At 32.7% G+C, this 21459-nt stretch overlaps 1 protein-coding gene and 1 long non-coding RNA gene across 3 annotated transcripts in view; both read left to right on the top strand.

Annotated features, from left to right (window-relative positions):
* The first annotated feature begins 2909 nt into the window (after nt 1-2909).
* Nucleotides 2910-21459, top strand: part of LOC132753209 (very low-density lipoprotein receptor-like) — a 63363-nt gene continuing 44813 nt past the window's right edge. The window contains exons 1-3 of one of the 2 annotated variants that reach the window (XR_009628925.1): nt 2910-3047; nt 3735-3848; nt 5194-5288. Coding sequence is in view for 1 of the 2 variants with exons in the window: in XM_060743664.1 (XP_060599647.1) it covers nt 2972-3047 (76 nt within the window). In the remaining variant the exon portion in view is untranslated. Of the gene's footprint in view, nt 3048-3734; nt 3849-5193; nt 5289-21459 lie in introns of those variants that run through there. The other variant, XM_060743664.1, reaches the window with a different exon arrangement.
* On the top strand, nt 6619-11283 carry LOC132753229 (uncharacterized). Its single transcript, XR_009628927.1, has 3 exons — nt 6619-6811; nt 9100-9165; nt 9433-11283. It is a non-coding gene; the product is annotated as an uncharacterized LOC132753229 (long non-coding RNA).

Below are 21459 nucleotides of genomic sequence, written 5' to 3'. Positions count from 1 at the left end.
TAACATTACGTTTGTTTCTCCTTCCCCTCCCAAAAGATTTTTTTCAGGTTCTTAGGAAATGAAAGTATATCGAGTACAATAGGTACAATGTTATCTGATATTTTAGACAGCTAATATAGTTAATAAATTGTTGCATATGTCAGTATTTGAATATGTTAATGCATGTACATATACTATTGCATTTAATAAATTACCTTATACATATTTGCTGATTATTTATTATTATGTACATATAAAAAAAGATTCCTACCTTTCTACCCAGACCTAATTTTAATGAGACGGAAAGGGGAAACAAACATATTTTTATTTGGACCAATGAAAAAGAGTATGATGACAATCTTTCGTAAAAGGTTGTTTAAAAAAGCACCTTAGAGACCATGACTGAGGAAATTATTGCCCTGGGTATTGAAAAAACTACAACATGAAAATTTATGTTATAACGTTTGCAACTTTATCAAATTAGTATGCAATAAGAAATTCTGCTAGGGTTTTAGGAAAATGGCAAAATTACTTTAAAAGAAAGCACCGAATTCATAAAGCAACATTCCCAACAATGGTTTGATTTAAGGAATCAATTCAAACTAACAGGAAGTTAATTATTTGAGGCTCTACGTCCTGATACTCTTAAAAGTCTCAATCAGCACATTGATTAGCTCAAAATCCGTCAAAAGAGAATGAGCCAATATCTGCCGAAGTCCAAGCTAGAATAGACCATGGTACTAAATCTGAAATAAATGCAGTGTCTACGCTTACAGGGAAAATTCTACCTGTTTATTTTCCAACATTGAAGTATATCGAGGAAGGGAGTCATGTGAAATTACACGACGATGTAAATGTATTGGTGTCGCCTGACGGAAGTATTGGTGAGATTGAGTTAATCGATGTATCATCTGAATCACTTTACACAACACAATGTTTGGTAACCTCGGTCGAAGAATGATCTTTCCATGTTTGAATAAGTTCGGAAAAAAAAAGACTTACTAATCTACATAGATACCATTGCACTTATCTTACTGGTATTATTTACATAGATCTGACTTTCAGAAGTCGTTCCATAAAATAATATGTGATAACAGCAGCATAACATAATAGCAATTAAACAGTATTCCATCAAATAAAACAGATTTTTAAGGAGATCTACAGTATAGTGCAAAAGAAAACTGTGCAAGTATTTATCGGTCTAACGAGGAAAAATGCGGTGTTTGAATTCAGTGTTGTACGGTGCTCCAATAATCCCTTTTTTCAACATAAATTTGTCTCTAAAATTTATAATTGAAACACACAATTTTGTATGGAACTTGAATTTATGCTTAACCATAATATATACACGAGCTCATTAGGTCATAAAACAAATACAACGTCGTTATAACACACGTTTTAGTGACAAGTACGAGTCATGTTGAGGTAGACTTGATCTTTTGTAAACACTATTTCTTCGAAGTATGTAATTTTTTGTGAATTTTATTGTACTAGATTCAGGATAAATTGTTTCAAAAATGCGATGGTTTACTTAAAGAATTGGAATAATTTTGCAATGTCCAGGAGTAAGATATTTTGTTAGCCGTTACCTGCAATTTGGTTATCCCGCCATTAATATTTTGTACAGAAAAATATGGTGTCACGTTCAGAAGGATGATATTTTGACGTTGCGCGGAAAAGTTGTGATAGACGCCCTATCACACAGTTCAATTTCAAAAAAGGAGCTGTGCTTGGCCAGAGATCGTCACGGTTCCTTAGCAACTTATTGAATTCACTACAATAAATTCAAGTGGGTCGTGTGCTGTAGTGAAATTAGTCATTCAAAAATAATTTAAAAACAAACAACTAAATAAACGTAAATAAAAAGATTTTTCTCACTTCAAAACATATTTTGAAACAATATCCAGAAAATATTTAACAAGTGACTCTTAAAGCTACACGATGCATATACATATATAGAGCACAATCGTAGAGCATTAGGGCTAACAGAATTGGCATATTCAAATCTAAAACTTAAAGGTTTTTTGTGACCTGTCCAGCTTAAACTTTGCTTGTCATCAATAGAATGGTCAAGAGTCATAAAAATGTTCAAATCGGGCAGTAAAATTTCTGGTTTCTTGATTCTGAAAAACTGTCGGATCAAGGTTAATTGTAAAGTGGCAGCATCAGCTATCTCGTTTGTAAATGAAAATATTCTAGTTTTTATGTTGTTATACAGTTTATCACGTGAAGCTTATCAATATTCTCTATAAAGTTGAAAGCTCCCCGGAATTGATCTTTATTGAGAAGCTTATTTCAAAATGAATTTTTATATGAAGTATAAAGTTCATTTAAAGCAATTTAGAAAAAGTCATTAACTTTCTGATAAATATGCAACACAACATTGCATTACTTTAGGGATAGCTCTGGTCACTTGTTTTTCATGCAAAAATCGGACATGTACACATTCATTTATGTTTCTAATTTTTGTTTACAATATACTAATAAATCTGCAAGAATGTATAAAAATGAACTAAGACCATTCCTTGACCAACAAATACTTTGACATTGACGCAAACCTATCACCTGCATATTATCTCTTACAGGTTTGATATGCTCTATTAGATACATATAAGAGATTTAGTATTATAATAAACGATAATACCATTCAAATATGCCTAACGTTCCATTCTAAGTTCCCGCCTTAAAAAACAATACGAGAGGGAAGCTATATTAGGCTATTACATATTATTTTGCAATGAACAATGTCATATATTTTCTAACACAGTTTTTGTAATATTGATGAAATACAGAATGTCCTTAAAGATTTCATTAATGGCAAGATGTACGTTAATTTAGTTCTGTTCAGGTTAACGATTGATTTTTATAATTGATTTGGAACATGCATTTGTAGCAGATGCACATTAATTCTTATGCATTCTGCAATATAGGGTATTAAAGAGAAGAAAATAATATTGTCGTATGTGAAACATTTATAAAAATATATCCAACAATGAACAGACTGCTATTTATTTTGGTTTTATCCGGATTTTCGGAGGTTGCTGTTGCTCTCGGAAGAACGGAAGATAGTAAAAAGCTCTTTCAAATTTCTTTTTTATTTATTTTACACGGCTTTTTTGTTCCAGTAGAAAAACAAACGTAATAAATTATAATATAAATCGTTGTGTATTTACATTCTATTTCATTAAAGTAAATTATGTCTACCTATTGCTATTACCTAATAATGTTTATAATTATTTATGTTTTAAATGTTATTACTCATGTATTACGATCGGGTTTGGGTTATTTTAGTTATTTTATGGTTTTACTTTCATTTTTACTTATTTATACATTTTCTTACCTTTTAATTATTTCTGTTATTATTATTTCATAATCTGATTTGAAATTAACACGACTTCAAAGTTACATTTTGAAGGACTGAAATGTTTTTGTCATTCGTTGTTATATTTATTTTTTAAAATCATTTATTCATTTTTCTTTTCATCAAAATGTCATTTAATCTACAAGTACATCATAATAGTGATAATCATTCGATTTGAATAAAATTGTGTCCGTAAAAAAGGAAAAAAATAATGAATAATAAAATATTATAAAGCGTGCGTTTTCATGTCGACGTTGTTTTATTATTATCATTATAATTATTATTATCGTGCTTACTATAGTTATTTAATTATTTATTTATTATAATTAAGATAATTTTGACGAAATGATACTTAGTTTTCCAATTATTATCATTTTGTTTATTTTCATTTAAGGGTTTTGCTTACAATCTCAACATTCCTGCAACGATATATCGTGCATTCCAAAAAGCCACGTCTGTAACGGAGATGAAGAATGCGTCGATGGATCAGACGAAGTAGGATGTGCCGGTAAATATAATTCTTTAACAATAAACCTGCTCAGTTTAAGTTATGGATTTGGACAGCAAAACATTTGGAACATTCTCTTCCAAAGTTAAAAGGGATTTTGAAATTAAAATTCTTTATTGATGACAAAGGGTGTGAGATGTCAGGTAGAGTTTGTAAAGAATTAACAATAAATTATGACAAAATTTGATGATGAATTGTTCAAAAAAGGAGTATGGGGTTTATTTTACATAACGCATCATAAACGAAAATAATTGTGTTTTCCTTTATTGAAGGTAAACGTTAGTTTTAAAACATTTAAAAGAATATTTTAGAACATGCTTAATGTTTATAGCCTCAACAAAGAAGCGCTGAATGAGAGATTATTGTCATAAAAGTAGTAAATTGTGAATAAAAAAAGTAGTTTCACTTCCATACAATGCTAACAGTGACTTTAACTGTATTATTGCCAAAGTTAATAATAGATGTGAATGGTTGTCAAGGTTATTGGTCAAATAGCAGCTTTTAAGAAACTATAAAAGGAATACAAAAATAGAAAATGCTTGTCTCATATAAAAATAAAAACATTTCTGAGGCACTGAACTATCAATAACGGCTTGAATTAATGCCGAATTTGTGTCAAAGGGTTGTGTAAATAATGCACTTATGTTGTATGTGCCCATTATGCCCACCCAAATGCTTCCCTTTCTATTCTTTTTTTTTTATTTTTGTAGTCCGGATATATAGCTACATTGTACCAAAATATTACTCATTGGCTAATTATCTTTATTATTTTTCGCTTCTGTTGCCTTTTGACAATGAATAGGATTATAGTGATTAATTACTTGATATGAAGGTCAAATTACTTTTTTTACATTTTACTACCTTTTGACAATTATTTACGCATCCAGACTACTTTTGTCATGCGATAAGCATAAATATGCTTCAAAACCAATATCTTAATTTTAAACTTTTTAGAAAATAAGGAAATATTCATCCGTTTATGGAGCATAATGTTGCTCTAAACTACAAATGTAGGTTGCACAACAAGACCTGGTAATTTTTATTAATGAAGAAATATCTATGTTATACTTGTGACCAGGTGAACATTTCGTGATAAGATAGAATTTAAAAACAAAGAGTAAAAATAGTGAACTGTGATAATATTTAATAAATGGTATACATAATAATATGACATTATTGTTTTTTTTTTTTTTTTAATTTTTAGAAACTGCGGATTTCTCTCATACGCTTAATTTTCATTTACGCCCTTGATCAATACCTATACCACGACCCAATATCACACAACCCAATATCATCAACCAGCATTTATATGACACAAACATCCTGTTGTTACTTTATTTTTCAGATGCGCCTACTTGTTCTGGCGGATTGATTCCTTGTAAAAAAACAACTGGAGAAACATCATGTGTAGAAACTCAAGAACAATGCCAACAGATAAGCAGCTTTTTTATTTGCTCATTCCTTTACTAAGACATTATACACGGCATAGTAGGGCCGGAAGGTGATAATCGGCCCATGAAATGAATAATGGCCCCGGGGGCTTTAGCCCGAGGGCATTATTCATTTCAGGGCCGATTATCTCCTTCTGGTACATCAAGGTCGTGTATTATTGTCTTTAATACACTTGATAGATGTTATTTTAGCATTTTGTCTAAACAACACTTTGATATTTCTTTCGTTTTAATTTCTGTCTCTGTATTTGTGCTACACATTAACTTTTACAGAATTGTTAATTTTTGTGTGTTGAAAGTACACTAGAATCTAGTAGGAAGTTTTATTTTCATTTCATTCGGAATGAATGTGTCGTATTATTTCTTTAAATTGCAATAATTCTTCATAAATTCAAGCGCTTTGTTTTTCACTTTGACGTCATTGTTACAGTTTGATCGCGTGCACATGATACCAGGGGCCACAAATTTTTAATCGGTCTCGTGACACTCATAATCACTTTAAATCATAAGCAATTTTGTTACTATTTAGAGTAACAAGTAACAAGTGTAACTTTCATTTCATTTGGCAATACAAATTGCACACATTATCAAACTCATTCCAGAATTAAATAACAATTAAAATGATGTTTAATTTCCGCAAGAATTCCTAGGGTATCATTGAAACAAACATTCATTCGAGTAAATTTAATACATTGTTAAATTAATAGGCTCTCTAAGTAGGAAAATAGTGCCACACTTGTTAACATGAGTGGAATATGGAAACATTTGCATTCACATTTCATAATTTCTGACTAAAAACATTCATCTTGCTTGTGAGGGATGCTACTTGAATGTTATTATATTTCTGAACAAATATAATGGCCAAAGTATTTTTATATGGATGATATTGTAGATTTTTAAAGGTTCATCATTTCTGAAAAAAAGTCCTACTAACATTAAAAGTGCCCTTACTTTATTACCGTAAGGACAATTTTCTTTAAATGATGCATACAAGTGTCATTGAAGACATATAGCTGGCCCATGTTGACAATTTATAAGTTCCTTATAGTACAAATTAGGATGGTCATACCTTAATAGACAATATGTTTCCATTTCAATTATTATAAATGTATATACAGTGCGAGAAACAATGGCAAGAGTCACTGTAGAAGACTTGATATATACATGTCCATAATGACCTATTTGTATTGTATCAGAAAATATCTTATGTTTGTTATTTAAAAATGCGTTCTAAATAGCTGACATTCATTATATAATAGAATTACTGCTAAACTAATTATATGCAGATTTTGTGTTAATTGCCAAAATCTTGTTTATAACCGACAGGTTGCGGTGCTTTGCCGAATATTGATAATGGCGAAGCGAGTTTTCTATGATTCGGGAATAAAAAATCAGCCATCGGCGCGTGGGCAGATCTAATCTGTAATGAAGGGTATAAAAGTTGTACAAATAAGATTCGGTGTCTAGAAAGTGGGGTTTGGACAACCACTGTGTGTGAACCAGAACAACCAGGTAAGCAGGGTGACTTTTTGAGACATATATTTGTTTGTTTCAAACATCAGACATTTCAACAACTTAGTTTCTTAAAATTCTATATATTACCTTTAACCTGACTTGCAGTTGGCCCGAGCTCATTCAATCGGCACATTTGATATATAGATTTAATACATACATTTGATCTACAGCACTGTATGTTCAACTTTTCGGCAAAAATAAAACACAATAAAATGATTTTAAAAAGCTACCAATTGTAGTTACCAGAACCATTTTGTGATTCTGGTACCTTTGACAATAAAAACAATAATAGTGATTAAGTATTTAGTCACACATCGGCATTGTTAACCCATTGATACTTTTATGACAAATAATTTGACATTCAGCACTCCTTTCTTCAGGTGATAAACAACTAAATTGATCTTAAATAATTTATTTAAAGTTATAAAAATCATACTTGCCCTTCCTGAAAAGGAAAATATATTCTATTCTGTGGAAAAATGTTCTGTTAAACACTTAACCTCAAATAGACGAGTTTTGACGGCTTTTCGCCGCACCCTTTGAGGCCACAAGCAGTGAAAAATGCCCATTGAGAATTTTGGCCCAAATCACTGTTTTATGTTTGTAAAATGTTGATGAAAAAAAGTGATTACTTTTCGGCGCCGCCCCTTTTCAAAAAATACATCACGGGGTTGGTAGACTAGGGATGTGCTCCTTCTCTTTCTTGGGTATGAAGGGATGGCTGACCCCCTCATCACCAAGATAATTTTGAACATAAGACTGGCTAGAAATGGCCCTAGGTCGAATGTAAGGTAACGTGAAACCAACACTGAAAAGCCTTTTGATCTATCAATCCATAAAGAAGTTGCAACATTTGAAATCATTTTTGTAGAAAAAACACTGCAAAAAGTGAATTTGGCAAATTTGAGACGTCTCCCCGTTTCCATTGTAACATGAAATTTAAAATTTAGCATGTTGTTACAGAGGGCATGGTCCAGTCAACATTTGTGCTAAGTTTCAAAAGTATTGAATCATTTTTCATAGCTTCATAGCAGTTTGAACTTGTAACAGGAGGCTTTTCAATGATGTGCCCTCTTCTGTTTCGGGGGTTTGAAGGGGGCGGCAGGTCGATTGTAAGGCAACGTGTAACCAACGCTGAAAAACCTTTTACTCCTTATTGAGCATCTTGTCCCTTAAATATTTGTGACAAGTTTCATTAGTATTGAAGCATTTTTATAGTTTTATAGCAGTTTGAACATGTAACATAAGGCTTTTCAATGAAAACGGCCAATTTATACAATATGGTCATAAAGTAAAGGGTTAATGTTCCCTGTTATATTTTTTTAAGTTAAGGTGTAGATGCTGATAAACATTCTAAAACATATCCGTGAAATATAAAGTAAATTTCACATGCTAAGAGTGTATCTTGGAATGCATATTGGCAAAATATGTTCATTTACTCTAATCACAGTTCTTTAAATGGCCTGTGAATCATGTAAACAAAGATCACTTTGCGCAAGAGGAGCAAGATTTGTAATAACTAAAATTACTTTACTTAATATCGGAAAAGCGCCAAACTCTACACATTTCATTAATATATCCTTATTAAGTAAAACTACTTATCAACTTGAAAATCACCGCCGTGGTCGGGGGATAAAGTCGATGACTTCTAATCCAGTAACCTCTCTGACGTGGGTTCGATCCCCGGGAGATGCTTTGGTAGTTAAGCACGGAGGTAGGAAGTCTATTACTGGCGTAACTCTCCAGCAACGATGGGTAGGAAACTACCCGCCTATATGACTGAAATAATGTTGGTAACATGAATACATGTTTAAGTATTCATCATGTCTGTTTGAAGGTATACTATATTATGGAAAATACCTTAAGGGAACACAAATTTCAAATCCTCGGGATCACTTCATCTCTATTTGATTGTTTTCAATATTTTTTCTCTAGTCGTCTTTCTCTCCGTATTTCCCTTAACATTAAATAATGATTAGTTGTTTCGATTTGCTTAATTGTATTGCTGTTCACTAATTTATTGATGTCGTTGCCTATAATTATCTGGAAAAAGTATTTTCGTAATTGATAAAGGACAGTATTAACTTTCAAAAAATAGTTTAATAAAGTTTATGCAAACTGCACAGTTCTTATAATAATTCTCTTTCATTAAAACAAAACAAAACAAAAAAAAATACTATTTGCCATCGTTTGTTACAATACATCAAACGTAATAGTACTCATTTACAACTACAAAAACACGTTTATTTATTGATTTAATCTTTCTCTACCATTTTCCTTTGAAGTCATACAATGTAAGGTAAACAACACTTGTGGACTATCTGCCGAATCGTGTAGTACTCCTGGTCAAAGTAAGTCTGCAATGATTATAATTTCTTTCAAATTTTATGTTCCCTTCTTTTAATATTTTGGAAATAATTCTAATATCTTAATACTTAGTGAGTTTTATTTTAAAGAGCTTAACAATGATATATTAATGAAATATAATTAACAATAGCAAATAATCTTGATGGTTTGCCATTTACACTGCCATATGTATATATTTGCAATGTATGTTTTAAACTTGTCTACTGGTTTAAAATTAAACTTGTTTTGAAATGATATGATTTCCTTTGTAGAATGTTACATAGACGATGCCGAAGTGCTTTTACCGAACACTATCTCATACACATCTGAATTATTTGAACAACCTATTGCCTCAGAAGAAATTTGCAGAGGAATGTGTTTGAGTGCCACAACGTATCGCTGTGTTGCCTACATGTATTATCCACTTTCAAAACAATGTTCGACATACAGCAAAACTCCAGCTGAGGGATTACAAACGTATTATCATAATCTTAGTGTGCTGAGAATACTGACATGTCGAGCTTGTTAAACATTTTAAAACGATTATGCCTGATTAATGCCTTTTGTCAATCTATTATGACTTAATTATATTGTCTAGCATACATTTACTTCCTTTTTAACGTTTTGAAGGTTAATTTTCGGCATAAAATTACAAACAAACAAAATTCAATAAATGTATCTGTAAACTAGAACTGTATCCAAAGGACACGGATGCCCCCATCGACAGCATATATGTATGGTATTTAGTAAAAAAATCAACAAAGGGCCATAATTCTGTTAAATTTGGTCGCAGCGAATTTTTCTGCCTTTACTATCATCTACACATTAGGGTTATTTATCCCTGGAAGTTTAGGCAAAATCTGCTCACCGGTTTAAGAGTTGCGTTCACAAAATTTCTACAAAGTATATAGTGAAAAAATCAACAAAGGGCCATAACTCTGTTAAATTTGGTCGCAGCAAAAATTCCTTCCTTTACTACCATCTACACATAAAGTTTGTTCATCCCTGGAAGTTTAGGCAAAATCTGCTCACCGGTTTAAGAGTTGCGTTCACAAAATTTCTACAAAGTATATAGTGAAAAAATCAACAAAGGGCCATAACTCTGTTAAATTTGGTCGCAGCAAAAATTCCTTCCTCTACTACCATCTACACATAAAGGTTGTTCATCCCTGGAAGTTTAAACAAAATCTGCTGTCTGGTTTAAGAGTAGTTGCGTTCACAAAATTTCTATATGGTATATAGTGATAAAATCAACAAAGGGCCATAATTCTGTTAAATTTCGTCGTTCGCAGCAAAAATTCTCTTTTACTACCATCTACAAATTAAGGTTGTTCATCACTGGAACTTTAAAGTAAATCTGCCATCCGGACTAAGAGGAGTTGCGTTCATAAAATTTCTACATTGTATATAGTAAAAAAATCAACAAAAGGTCATAATTCTGTTAAATTTGCTTCCAGCAAACATTCCTTCCGTTACTACCATTTACACATTGAGGTTGTTCATCCCTGGAAGTTTAAGCAAAACCTGCCATCCGGTTTGAAAGAAGTTGCATTCACAAATTTTCTACATAATATATAGTGAAAAAATCAACAAAGGGTCATAATTCTGTTAAATTTTGAGGCAGCAAAAATTCCTTCCTTTACTGCCATCTACACATCAAGGTTGTTCATCCCTAAAAGTTTAAGCAAAATCTGCCACCCGGTTTAAGAGGAGTTGCGTTCACAAGATTTCGGGACGTACGGATAGACGGACGGACGTTCTTACCAGAGCTACATTATGGGGTTTTCTTTTCTTAATTCTTGCTCTTTTTTAACCCCACAATGCAGAAAATAACCCCACAAGAGAAACGGAATGAATGACATCAAAGACATCTTTCGTTTTGAGAACAATAGACCAAACCCCATAATGTAGCTCTGGTTTGTACGGACAGACGCACGGACGGACAAGTGCAAGACTATATGCCCCCAACTTTGTAGGGGCATACAAATCTTGTTTTTATACTTATTTAGTTATAAAGTATTCACGTGGTTATTCTACGAATATTAAAATTTAATTCAGAATATTATATCAAATCAATATATTGCTATGTACAATTGTGTTAATTATTAAACCATTTCAACGTTTTCAGCTTATAGATATAGATTTAAGACTTTACTTGATTGCAATGCCCATTATCTTCCAAAAGAGTTAACAATAAATGAAAATGTGTTTTAAACTTCACTGAGGTCCAAAACCTAAAAGTATGTTTTATCCAACATAAATCAGCTGGGTCACTTAAACAGAAAGATCTGCAAAAAGATAATTAAGGAAAATACTCAAACCGAACAAACGTCCCGTTAATAGATACCATGTCCGGCGCTTTTAATATCATAAATAACAAAGGAAATGTCGTAAATATACATTCCTATCTAATTGAAAGAACATCGGAATGTGAGACAATATTTTGAACGACAATTCGAATGATTTTACATTGTTTGTTTAGATTTTACGGCACGTTAACACATAACTGGTCATATCGTGCCGAATGCTATAATAGGCTTAAAATGCTATGTTAAACTTTGTAAATGACAATGAAAATTAGCCAATTAGATCCTAGAATACAAGTTTATCTCTTTCAAATAATCAATTATGTTTTTTGATGGAAATGTATTAAAGAGTTGCTTGAGTGAATTACACAATAAAAGCTATTACGGGCTTGTAAAAATCATGACATTCAGGAAGAATATTCTTGACAGTAAAATTTTCATTACAAGCTACACAGAAATGGACATTGTCATTCGTGAGGAGATAAGAGTGGGTAATATTAGTGTGTCCGATTCGGCATCGAATGAGAACTGTTTGATCATGGCAGTTGGACAGAGATAGAGGTGGTGACACATCTGGGGATGATTTATATCGTGAAGTTTATTTACTTGAACTCCGCGAGTCGGATATGTCGCCTTGTGAACAATGTAGTTTAGAAGAAATGGCCAGGACAAAAATGAAATTTTAAAATCAACAAAGGGCAATTACTCAAAAAATAAGAAATGCAGAGCAGCAGTTTCTGTGCACTGCACTTCTTATCAATAAGATCTATCATCCTATTAAGTTTCAAGTCTAAAGCTTTATAAATATTGATAAATGGCCTGGACAAAAATAAAGTATGAAAATAAACAAATGGCAATAACTCAAAAAAGAAAAAAATGCAGAGTACCAGTTCTTGGGCACTGCACTTCTTCTCAATGAGATCTAACATCCTATGAAGTTTCAAGTCCATAGCTTTTATACTTTAGGAGATATTGTCCGGACAAAAATAAAGTATGAAAATTAACAAAGGGCAATAACTCAAAAACTAGGAAGTGCAGAGTACCGGTTCTTATGCACTGCACTTCGGGTCATTATAAAAAGCATGCATACCAAGTTTAAAGTCAATCCAACTTATAATGACTTACTTATGCTCCGGACAAGCTTAAGGGGACGCCGACAACGACACCGACAACGACGCCGACAAAAGTAACCCCTATGTGTCGCCTTTTTCAAGGCGACACAAAAAGGGCTTTGTCCATTCAGATGTTTCGAGTTTATTTATAGCCGGTCTAAAAACAATTATTCAGTTTTTTGAAAATTTAATAATGGTTTAGCTAAAGCATCTACTTTTTAATTTCCTCGTATACCTACATGACTTGGAATCTAATATAATTTTAAGTATATCATGAAACTGTAAACGAGTTTCTTTATCATGATATTGTCATTTTTTTTTTATTTTAATGGATTTGAAAACAGTAAGCGGGTTAGAAAATATCACGAATTTATCATGGGTATGCTCTACTTTGTATGACAATGCTAAATATATAGCTTTTGCTTCAGCAGAAAAAAATGATGCATTATTTTGTTACCTCATACTAGATGTAAAATTTAGTTTCAAACACAGCTCATGAAAATTCTAAGTTGAAAGAGGAAAATAAATTCTGATGATTTTGTGCAAGAGTTGTAAGTCTTGTCATATATTATGTGGTTGATGACTAGAAACTTATATTTAAAGTTTGAACAAAATAGAATACTTATAGTGAGAAAACGTAAAAACTAGAATCAGAAATCTTGAAATTCAGTCTATTTGTTGCCATAGCAACCAAAAAAAGAAATAGGAAAAAAAAAAGGATTTGCATAATTCCAATACTGCCATTTACACATCTTTCAAGTTTCATAAAAAATATTTTCAGTAGTTTTTGCGTTATCACTGGATCCAGGTTATGTGTAAAATTTGCCATATTTTCAGTCTATTTGTTGCCATAACAACCAGAATTTTCAACGTAAGAAGTAAAAAACAAGACATGCATAATCTCCATGCTGTCATCTATCCATATATCAAGTTTTATAAAAATATTTTCAGTACTTTTTGCGTTATCACTGGATCCAGGCTTTGGGTAAAATTTGCCATGTTTTCAGTCTTTTTGTTTGTTTGTCTGTTTCATTTCACGCCTTTTCCCAACAGTATTTCAGTCATATAGGCGGGTAGTTTCTTAACCATCGATCCTGGAGTTACACCAGTACTAGACTACCTTCCTCCGCGCTAAACTACCAAAGCATCTCCCGGGGATCGAGCCACGCCAGAGAAGTAACTGGATTAGAAGTCATCGACTCTAACCCCTCGACCACGGAGGCGGTTATTTTCAGTCTTTTTGTTGCCATAGCAACCAGAATTTTCAACAGTAAAGAACATGACGTGCATAATCTCCATACTGCCATCTATCCGTATATCAAGTTTTATATAAAAAAAAATCTGTACTTATTGCGTTATCTCTTGATCAAGATTTTGGGTAAAATTTGTCATATTTTCAGTCTATTTGTTGCCATATCAACCAGAATTTTCAACATAGGAAGAAAAAAAGACGTGCATAATCACCATACTGCCATCTATCCATATATTTAAGTTTTATAAAAATATTTTTAAGTACTTTTTGCGTTATCGCGGGATCCAGTTTTGTTGCCCTACGGACTGACGGACGGAGGATAAACCTAAAGTCCCCTTCGGTTAACCGGTAGGGGACTAAAAATTATGAAAAAGCGCAAACAAGATTAGTAATAGTTACGATATTAGACTAAATACATGAAAAACCTTTAAAGGCGATAGCCAGCCTATCAAATGCCCGCTCAATAAGCAAACTCTCTACAGCAATAACTTCCAGAAGATTGGAGAGTGACTGTGTGTAGAGGAAAACCTATTGGAACTGTTTTCAATTACGTATGCTGTCATGAAGTTTTCCGGTAAGTTTCCTTAGTGGTACAAACTGTATGATCTCAAAAAACCGTTTACAATAGTCTGTCTATAATTCGCTAGCTTAAGAATTGAGACTATGAGATAACTTTAAAACCCAGTATATTTTCCCAATAAATTTCAGACAGTCGAAAATTCGATACTTTTATCGAGTCAGATATGTCATTTCTTTTTTATTTTCCTTCAACGGAAAAAAAAACATTTGAAAACTTTACATTTTTTACTTAATACAGTCTTAAATCAAACAAAGGAATCACTGGATTTGTTTATTGCGGGAATTTATTCGTTTAGTAGACATCTTACATAATTAATTGATTATGTAACTATTTATTTACAAGTTAACTAACCGAACATTATTTACTTCCAGTCACAATCTCATTAAACAGTAGAATTTTTTCATCAGGACAGTGCTTCTATTTGAGCTAAATTGTGATACCGTATAAAATGTAAATGCCAAAAAATTTATAATGATTAGTTGTACATTAAGACGAGATGTTTTTTTTTTTTTTTGTTTTTTTTTTAGATATCATTGGTGAGTTTTCTTCCAATTACAACCCATCCCGAAAGGAATTTAGAAATATTAACTGTTATAGTTAATCAAAATACTGTCAAAACAGGCGACCGAAATACTTCAAAAATATTATAATTTTAGATTTTTAACAACTGCAAAAAGTAGTGCTAAACATGCAGTAACGTGCTATTAAAGTAGCAAAATGTAAACAAAATAGTATTTTGACTCCTTTACAAAACACTAAATTAAAATCCAAATCCTATGTTATTTTACCAATTGCAAACAGAAATGTCTGCAAGAGAATTAGCTGCACAAAATTGTTAAGTTTGGAAAAATCGATGAAGTTATGATGGAGAAATAAGTTGAAACATTGCCTCGGGTGAACTCGACGTAAATCTTTTTTTCTTTCGTTTTCGGAGTTTTGAGGGGCTATATCCTGTGGACGCTGTACAACAGTGCGAAAGAAATGAAGTAGTCGATTTCTTCATACACATCAAATTATTGGAAGCAGACCATTGGTTGCATTTTGGCGATCTTCTTTGGAGAAAATTCCAATAAATATTCAAACCTCATACTCTAATACAACGTTAATAAGTTCAAATGGAAGTACTAACTTCAGATAATATTCCTATTATAAAACTAGGTCATTATCAGGGGGCTTTACGTTGACCAATAAAACGATAAAGAAATGTTAACATGGGAAAATAATGGCACTGAATCCAGCCGTACATTATCCTGCGAAAACTGGCCATCTTATGACCAAAAACACACTGATAATTTACCAATGGACATGCATTTAAATAAAAGCGTTATACAGAAATTTAAGAGCGTTATAACGAAATTTCGATTCCAAATCGATCAAATTGAAAATCTAAGAAGGTCAAGAAAAGACACAAACCACTAAATAAACCTTAAGACTTCCGGATGAAATTTGGTTTATTATTATCAAGATAACCTAACAAAAGACTACATCCCTGATGTCAAATATCTAGTATGTTCCCAGATTTTGTAAAGAAAAAGTCTGCATGTATCAAAATCTTGTGCCTTGCAAGATGAATTAACGTACATAAAAATAAACTTATACAGGAAATACATACAGATATACAGTACGATTTAGATTGCAAAGATCAGAAAATACATCAGAGCTTGCAACCCTTTAATGATATTTCTATTTATTCATGGCATTAAAATTATAATTGATTATTTTATATATATGATGATCAATTTATCGATTTAACCTTAAGCTTGAAATGTGATAGGCGAAAATTGATAAACGATCCCGGACATTATGGATACCGGGATTTTTCCGGACCATTGTTGTGACAAGTGACCGCGTTAAATGAATTATCTTCTCCTATTTATAGTGTCTACTGCGTTAGTAACGTAGTAGATTATGGAAAAGAAAAAACCGATATAATAACGCTTTTGTCAAGTCAACATTCTTTCTTGAATCAAGGTGTCACTAATGATGGATATACTAGATCAGTATTGTTAACTTGAAATTTTATTTCTTTTTTTCATTTTACCATCAGGCGGTCAGTGGCTTTAAGAATGTTCTGTTATAATATAAAATTGATCCCATCCATTATATCAAAGTTACAGCCAGTTACAGCCAAAACATTGAGAATTTCAATAATTTGACTTTCAAAGTCAAGGTCATTGATGAGTGAAGGTCAAGGTCTGTCTGGTTATTTTTAAGGGTTATCCTTGAAGATTATTTTGTTCAAGTTTAAGACAATCCATTCCAAAATAACAAGGTTACAACCAATTATAGCCAAAAAATGAAAATTTTAACCTTCAAAGACAAGGTCATTAATGCGTGAAGGTCATAGTCTGTTTGGTTATTTTTAAGGGTTATCCTTGAAGATAATTTTGTTTAAGTTTGAAGACAATCCATTCAAAAAAAACAAAGTTATAGCCAATAATAGCCAGAACAAGCACAATTTGGAAATTTGACCTTTAAGGTCAAAGTCGTTTATGGATAATGGCCAAGGTTAGTGTGGTCTACGGAAAGGTCTTGTCCAAAGGGTTGTTGTTGCCAAGTCTGAAGACAATACACCAAGAAATAAAAAAAGTTATGATCCAGGTACAAGGACGGCGGACGGCAACGCCGCCACGACTATCACAATACCTTTACTTTTTTTTTTAAAGTCGAGCTAAAAATACTACTTGAGTGTGTCTGTGGGCTGCGTTGCCTTTGCCTTGTTGATCTTTATAATTGTTTTATTTTTTACATGGAAATTTCAGAGTCGGTTTGTTTGACTCGAAATGTGCACGAGGGTAATTGTGTACACGAGGGGAAAGAAAAATTGCAAAAGGTCTCACTTCCCCTTTCTACGGCTTAAGCGGTGATGAATTTGCAGCACGTAAAAGTGTTGGAATCAATGATCGCGAAAGACCAGAAAAATATAATGACACTGAAGATTTCAACGTAGATAAACAGTATCAATTTTGAAAGTTTAAAATGTTATTTGCAGAATATGGTTCATACAGATTGTGTTTTTCTGCTACTGTTACGTTTGCCTGTTTTAACTTCATTTTTTACGCCTGAAAAGCAATGCTGATCATGTGACTGTTACATTAAATTAAAAAAAAAATGTTTTCATTTCACGTCAGTTTTATGTGCCACTGGATCTTGTTGCTGGGTCGTCTGGGGGTTGCGGTCATGAATGCCGTCTTTCCTTGTTGATCTTGTTTATCTTATTTTAGAGCTTAACTTATGAATGATATTTTTATTAAATAATATTTAGCGAGAATTTTTCACACATTAGTAGGCGACTTAAATGCTCATTATCCTATGTGGGGCAGTATATCTACAAATAAGAAGGGCAATATAACTGAACAAGAGGGCCATGATGGCCCTGAGGTCGCTCACCTGTATATAAGCCCCCGGAGCGGGGCCAGTTTAAACCCCAGGGCTTTTATTTGAACAAACTTTGAAGACACCCATTATGTTCCATGATGTTAATTTTTTACTACACACATATACATATTAAAACAAACACAATGACCTACCCCCCCCCCCGTCAGGGCCAATTTTAACCCAAGGGCTTTTAATTGAATAAACTTGGTAGACACCCATAAGAAGATGTTTCATGCTTAATATCTAAACTGTAGCTATTTTGGCTTTTTTCAAAGAAGATTTTTAAGTTTTTGCTATACACTTAAAAGGAAAATAAATGACCCCCGGGGCGGGGCCAATTTTGACACAGGGCTAATATTTGAAAAAAACTTTGCAGTTAATTATTAGAAGATGTTTCATGCTTAATATCTAAACTCTAGCTATTTGGTTTTTTTCAAAGAAGATTTTTATGTTTTTGCTATACACATATAAAAAAACACAATGACCTACCCCCCCCCCCCCCGGTCAGGGCCAATTTTAACCCAAGGGCTTTTATTTGAATAAACTTGGTAGACACCAATAAGAAGATGTTTCATGCTTAATATCTAAACTGTAGCTATTTTGGCTTTTTTCAAAGAAGATTTTTAAGTTTTTGCTATACACATAAAAGGAAAATAAATGACCCCCGGGGCGGGGCCAATTTTGACCCAGGGCTTTTATTTGAACAAACTTTGTAGACACTCACTAGAAGATGTTTCATGCTTTATATCTAGACTCTAGCTATTTGTTTTTTTTTTTTTTCAAAGAAGATTTTTAAGTTTTGCTATACACATATAAGAAAAATCAATGACCCCCTGGGCGGAGCCAATTTTGACCCTAGGCTTTTATTTTAACAAAATTAGTAGACACCCATTAGAACATGTTTCATGCCAAATATCTTAGCTCTAGCTCATTGAGTTCTTTAAAAGAGTATGTTTAAGTTTTTAATATATGCATATTGGGAAAATCAAGGACCCCCTGGGACGGGGTCAATTTGACTCCAGGGCTTTTTTTAACAAACTTTGAAGAAACACATTAGAAGATGTTTCATGCTAAATATCTTAGTTCTAGCTGTTTAGGTTCTTTAAAAGAATTTTTTTAAAGTTTTTACTATATGCATATAGGGAAAATCGATGACCCCTGGGCTTTTATTTGAACAAACTTGGTAGAAACTCACTAGAAGATGTTTAAGCCAAATATCTAAGCTCTAACTCTTTGGGGTTTTTAAAAGAAGATATTTAAAGTTGTTTTTTTTCTTTCGGTTGCCATGGCAACCAGAGTTCTGCATGGAATTAAATTCTTTGAATAATTTTTAAAGATTCCCACCAAAGAAACATTCCTGTGAAGTTTGGCTGAAATTGGCTTAGTGGTTTATGAGGAGATGTCATTTAAAAGTTTACGGACGGACGGACGCCGGACGAAAAGCGATCACAAAAGCTCACCCTGTCAGTTTGTGACAGGTGACCTAAAAAATTAAAGATAACTTCCAGCTTTGTATATTAAACAATCGGTCACCTATATATTTAAATCAAGCAACAGTTACGTTTTCTTGCATCGACATCACGATTGTCCAATCTGCTTTATCGATGCCTCAGTGCTAAAAGGGCATAAGTGGTACTTACACCCTTTTTACCATATTCAGTATATAGATAAAATAAGTCAAAACTCATCTACTGTGTTAATCTCAAACAAATCGTAGGGAAACTTACGTCACAAGGTCAAATTTTCTGCATAAGCCTTTTGGTAATTATTTTAAAAGGTCGTATGTGGCACTTACGCCCTTTTAAGATTGTTATAGTATAAAGGAATAAAAAGTCGTAAGTGGCTGATATGCCCTTTAATATTTTACATTTGTTTTAAATAAATTCTTGATTTGGGAGCATATCTGCCACATATGACCTTTTAACACTTTATAATGCAGATAATCTCTATCAGTTCATTTACTTTTACATCACATAAAGTGGTAGAGTTTTTAAATTAGTTTTCTCACGTTGAGTACTTTGGCTGTGTATTTTTAGACATTTATTCTTAGGTTTAAGGTATTTTCTATAAGACAATAGGTATTTAAAAAAAATGTTTTGGTTGGAGGCTATATAACACAAGTATTTGCAGAAGTCGATCAGACACACCGCACAAAATGATGTAAATTCTTTACAGACTAGAGACACATTGTGGTTGAGTTGTGCTCATAGACGAAACACTGTATGTAAGTCTTATTTCTTTTAATATACACACTAAAATGACTTGTCATTGACACGAGAACCTCAATGACATATAAATAAAAAAGTGCACTAGTCTTCGGATAACACATTTAAGCTATTGTGAAACTTTATGGGAACCTTCAATACCAAGAGGAGATGCGCAAATTTTCGCCTTTTTCAAGTCAGACAATTTAACTGAGAGCTATGGCCCTTGATTAGTTGTGCAGTATGCATATAGGGCAAACTTTTATGGAACCTTAAGTATCAAGAGAAGAAGCGCATATCATCGCCTTGTTCCGGCCAGACATTTACTCAGAGTTTTGTCCCTTGAATAGTGATACAGTATGCATATAGACGAATAATTGTTTCCACGCTACTGCTCTGCAACTTCTGGCTGGAATTCAATTAAACTTTATGGGAACCATTAATACCAATATGAGATGTGCATAATTTGTTGCCTAATTCAGACCAGACCCTTCATTACAGAGTTATGGCCCTTGATTAGTTATGTAGTATGCATATATAACTATATTGCTATTTCTTTGCAACTGCTGTATTGATTTCAACAAATCTTTATGGGAACCATTAGATACAAAAAGGCAATTTACATCTCACTACCATGTCCAGATATAACTTTTTAACACAGAGTTAATTAAGGGTCTGTTATTGCCCTGAATATTTATTATGTACAAAGAATATTACTTTTTACGCCATGATAAATATATAAATAGAGCCTTATGTCTTCATTTGTTGTGTTACTAATAACCAGTACACGGCGGGGGTATAAATTCAACGAATTTGCTTCTTCTATAGTAAATTAGTCACATTTGAGGCTTAATTATCCATTCCACTGTTCTTGATGAATTATATAATGTCTTCAATTTAAAACATGAACACTATCTAAGTCAATGAGACCCCAAATACAATAATATTATGTTAGCCATCTACTTTTTTCAGAAATCTTCATTTTGTTTTAACACTGTTTAAATTCACCACTTTGAAAACCCCTGACTGCTGGTGAGTAGTACATTTGTTACCAACAAATGAGTTGCTGGAAAATACACACAAAAAAGCCGTTCTATAACACATAAAAACTTTAAACATGCAATAAATACATAGAATCGAGAGAACTTAAATTGTGCCACTTCAAAATTCTAAAGAATTACTTTCTAGACTTCATGTTGGGTCTAAGTCCGTTCCGGGATGAGACCTAAATGAATTCAAAAGTTACGTTAAGCCAAAATTTATACTCGTCCCCTAGTAATTTAGTGTTATACAAGTACTGTATGGTGAACGTTTCAGTTGTCAACAATAGCGATTTTTGTGCGTGCGATTTTCGTATATCGTGCGTGCGTATATCGCAAGAGCGTTTGTTGAAATGCTTTCTCAAGCGTGCATCGTTTACAAACGTTGACCGTTTTTCGTGTATCGCGGTGCGTTTATATAGCGTTT

The sequence above is a fragment of the Ruditapes philippinarum genome, unplaced genomic scaffold (genome assembly GCF_026571515.1).
Source record: "Ruditapes philippinarum isolate M1 unplaced genomic scaffold, ASM2657151v2 ctg872_1_1_1_1, whole genome shotgun sequence".
Classification (NCBI taxonomy): domain Eukaryota; kingdom Metazoa; phylum Mollusca; class Bivalvia; order Venerida; family Veneridae; genus Ruditapes; species Ruditapes philippinarum.
This window is presented reverse-complemented; position numbering and strand designations above follow the sequence as displayed.